Source organism: Leuciscus leuciscus (genome assembly GCF_965113295.1).
Source record: "Leuciscus leuciscus genome assembly, contig: HAP1_SCAFFOLD_543, whole genome shotgun sequence".
In the NCBI taxonomy this organism is placed as follows: domain Eukaryota; kingdom Metazoa; phylum Chordata; class Actinopteri; order Cypriniformes; family Leuciscidae; genus Leuciscus; species Leuciscus leuciscus.
This window is the reverse complement of record NW_028118196.1, coordinates 30879-33745: the sequence shown is the minus strand read 5'-3', so window position 1 is coordinate 33745 and position 2867 is coordinate 30879. Positions and strand designations below refer to the sequence as shown.

At 43.1% G+C, this 2867-nt stretch overlaps 1 protein-coding gene across 1 annotated transcript; it reads right to left on the bottom strand.

Annotated features, from left to right (window-relative positions):
* Positions 1-741: 741 nt before the first annotated feature.
* Positions 742-2209, bottom strand: LOC309491764 (uncharacterized protein). Its single transcript, XM_082190796.1, has 2 exons — positions 2147-2209; positions 742-1838 (listed from the first exon to the last, which is right to left on the bottom strand). The coding sequence occupies exons 1-2, from the start codon at positions 2177-2179 to the stop codon at positions 1329-1331; spliced, it is 543 nt and encodes a 180-aa protein (XP_082046922.1). The 5' UTR covers positions 2180-2209; the 3' UTR covers positions 742-1328.
* Positions 2210-2867: the final 658 nt, after the last annotated feature.

Below are 2867 nucleotides of genomic sequence, written 5' to 3'. Positions count from 1 at the left end.
ATAGTAGAGGCTATTTCTTCAGCTTACGAGGTGCGCAATCTGCCTTCACCTCTCCTGATAAAAGCTCACTCAACCAGAGGAGTGGCATCCTCTAGAGCCTTGCTAGCAGGGGTTTCTCTTCAAGAGGTCTGTGATGCCGCTGGCTGGGCCTCCCCACACACCTTCATCAAACATTACAGTCTGGATCTGTCCTCTACACCAGGTTCACAAGTTCTCATGTCTTGAGTGTGCCAGATTGCTTCACACCAGGGCAGGGTCTCTCAGTGTGGCGGCGTGGGTATTCGTTCCCCAAAGTATCGAGTATCGATGCAGCGGGAGTTCCCTTTACGAAAGGGAACGTCTCGGGTTACGTATGTAACCCTCGTTCCCTGAGTAGGGAACGAGACGCTGCATCTCTCGGCCACACTTTTCGTGCTCCTGAGAACGACTTGCTTCGACCCTTTAAAAGCTGATACGGCTATGTTCCGTTGCCCTTTTATAGCTTCCGGATCACCGTCACATGCAACGTCACGAGTGACGAGCACCAATCAAGATTGGAATAGTTCCATTACAGACTTCAGACGCGTCATGCCGAGGGCATTCCCCAAAGTATCGAGTATCGATGCAGCGTCTCGTTCCCTACTCAGGGAACGAGGGTTACATACGTAACCCGAGACGTTATATTACTAGTTAATTTTTTTTTCTTAATTACTCTATAATTGCCTGAGATGCATCAGGTGGAGGGAGAACATACAAAGGAAGTGTGTTCTTTAGGGTCTTTATTACGCCAACAACAGACTGGCACTGTCTAGCACAAATAACTACAAACAACTGTACTTGTGCAATCAAGTACAAACAAGTATTAACTTCCTCAATGTTTAACAAACACCGTCTGGTGCAAACAATCAATAAATTTGATTGTCAATTTATAACAAGTCCAAACATGTATTAACTTCCTCAATGTTTAACAAACACTGCATGTCTAGTGCAAACAATCAATTTGATTGTCAATTTATAACAAGTACAAGAACATATTAACTTCCTCAATGTTTAACAAAAACCATCTAGTGCAAAAAATCAATTTGATTGTCGATTAACAAGTACAAACAAAAAAAATATTAACTTCCTCAAAAAAATATATCCATAAATAAAAAAGACTGGCCTTACCAGCACTGTGTAGAGGAGAGGTACATTGTTAAAAAGCAAAACACAGTGCAGAGGTGAGGTAGGTTGTTGAAATGAGTTAAAGCAAATACAGAAGACTCAAAGTAAATAAAAGGAAAAATACAGTTGGCATTTACTGTAATGCATTTTTCTGGTGCAAAATATGAGCTTCTGAATGTGTCAGCTTATTTGTCAAAGTAGTGGTTATACCTCATAAGGAGGAGTCTCTCAAAGCGCTTGTCTCCTAACCTGTTCCTCCTTGGAGTGAGAACAAGGTTTCCCAGGCTGAATAGCCTCTCCACTGGAGCACTGGATGCTGGTGCTGTATTGTATTTTAAAGATAAGTTCTTAATTCTGGGGAAGTTGTCTAGGACCCCCATCTCTGACCCAGACTTCAGGTACTCCATCACCTCCCTGTCTGGGCCAAAAGATCCTGAATCCTGCTCTTCCTCAAACACAAAAAAGTCATCCTCACTACTGCTGGATGCTGGACTAATCTGTGGAGGCCTGACCTCATGCTCCTCATTGTGGGGGGCAGCCAGGGGTGAAGCACGACACTCTGTTATCAGCAGAGTCTTTAGGGCCTCTCTCCTGGTCTCTTCCCTCAACCACCTCATCTTGAACTTCGGCAGAGTGACAGCAGCCAGGAGACCCTCCCTACTGTCCAAAACAGAAGCAAAGCGGGTTTTGATGGCCTGTAAGAAAGAGATTTCTAAAATTAGATATTTCTCTTAAAGAGGAAAACATACCTTCCTGTGGAAGGAGTTGACATGTAAATGATGCAACAGGCATATTGACTATACCAGGTCTTCAGAAACACAGTACCAGTATACAATTCTTACATTCTCTAAGAGCCTATTTCAGTGTGAAATTTAGAAGACTGTGATAATGGAAGCATCTGTGATAGTGGAGGGATGTGCAATTGTGCATATGACAGGCTTCTCTCATATCACACAAAGTTACAGTCAGTACTGTAAGTCTTAAATACACACTCACAGCCTACCTGCACTATGACATCAGGCAGATTTGCCATCATCTCGGAGAGGCCGGGACGCAATGCCAAGGTCTTTGATGAGCCCACGCCAGCAGCAGCAGCAGCATCCGATTCAGAGGACGAGGAATCAGGGGAGGATGAAGAAGTGTCATTTACCGATGTACAAGAAGTGCTCTCCACGGAATAAGAAGACCCAGGACACTTTACTCTCCCCCCTCACTTAAGATGTGCCTCGCACACACTTAATTTGATATCAACTGTTGATATTGAAAAATGGTTGACAGTGACAAACAAAACAATTTACAGAAGTGCCACTGCAAAGTGCTCTGCCCTCTGGACTAAGGCCAGTAGCCCTACAGTAGCTGCAGAGCTAGTGGAAAGCCTTTGTGGAAAAAAGCTCATGGTGCCTACAGTGACGAGATGGAACTCTTTCCACAATTCAGTTGCACGAATAACTGAGATATCCAGACCACAGTTGACAACTCTCTGCAGTCAGTTAGGTGTACAAGCCTTTTCCGAGCGAGAGTACAAATTCCTTGTAGAGTATTGCACAGTCACAAAACCGCTTACAAAAGCTTTGGACCGTACTCCCTGAATGTGAGAAGTGCAAGAAGAAAAAAAAAAAAACTATAATGTGTGGCCTATTCAATTCAAATGTAATCATATCATGTGTCTTCTTGATTAATGCAATCAAATTAAACAATTCATTAACTTATAAATTTGCAAATAA

What these genes read in the sequence shown, in the direction of transcription:
- LOC309491764 (XM_082190796.1), bottom strand. Translation starts at nt 2,179, where the DNA reads ATGATGGCAAATCTGCCTGATGTCATAGTGCAG. An exon ending in TGCCTGATGTCATAGTGCAG is followed by an intron (nt 1,839 to 2,146) that starts GTAGGCTGTGAG and finishes TCTTTCTTACAG; the next exon opens with GCCATCAAAACCCGCTTTGC.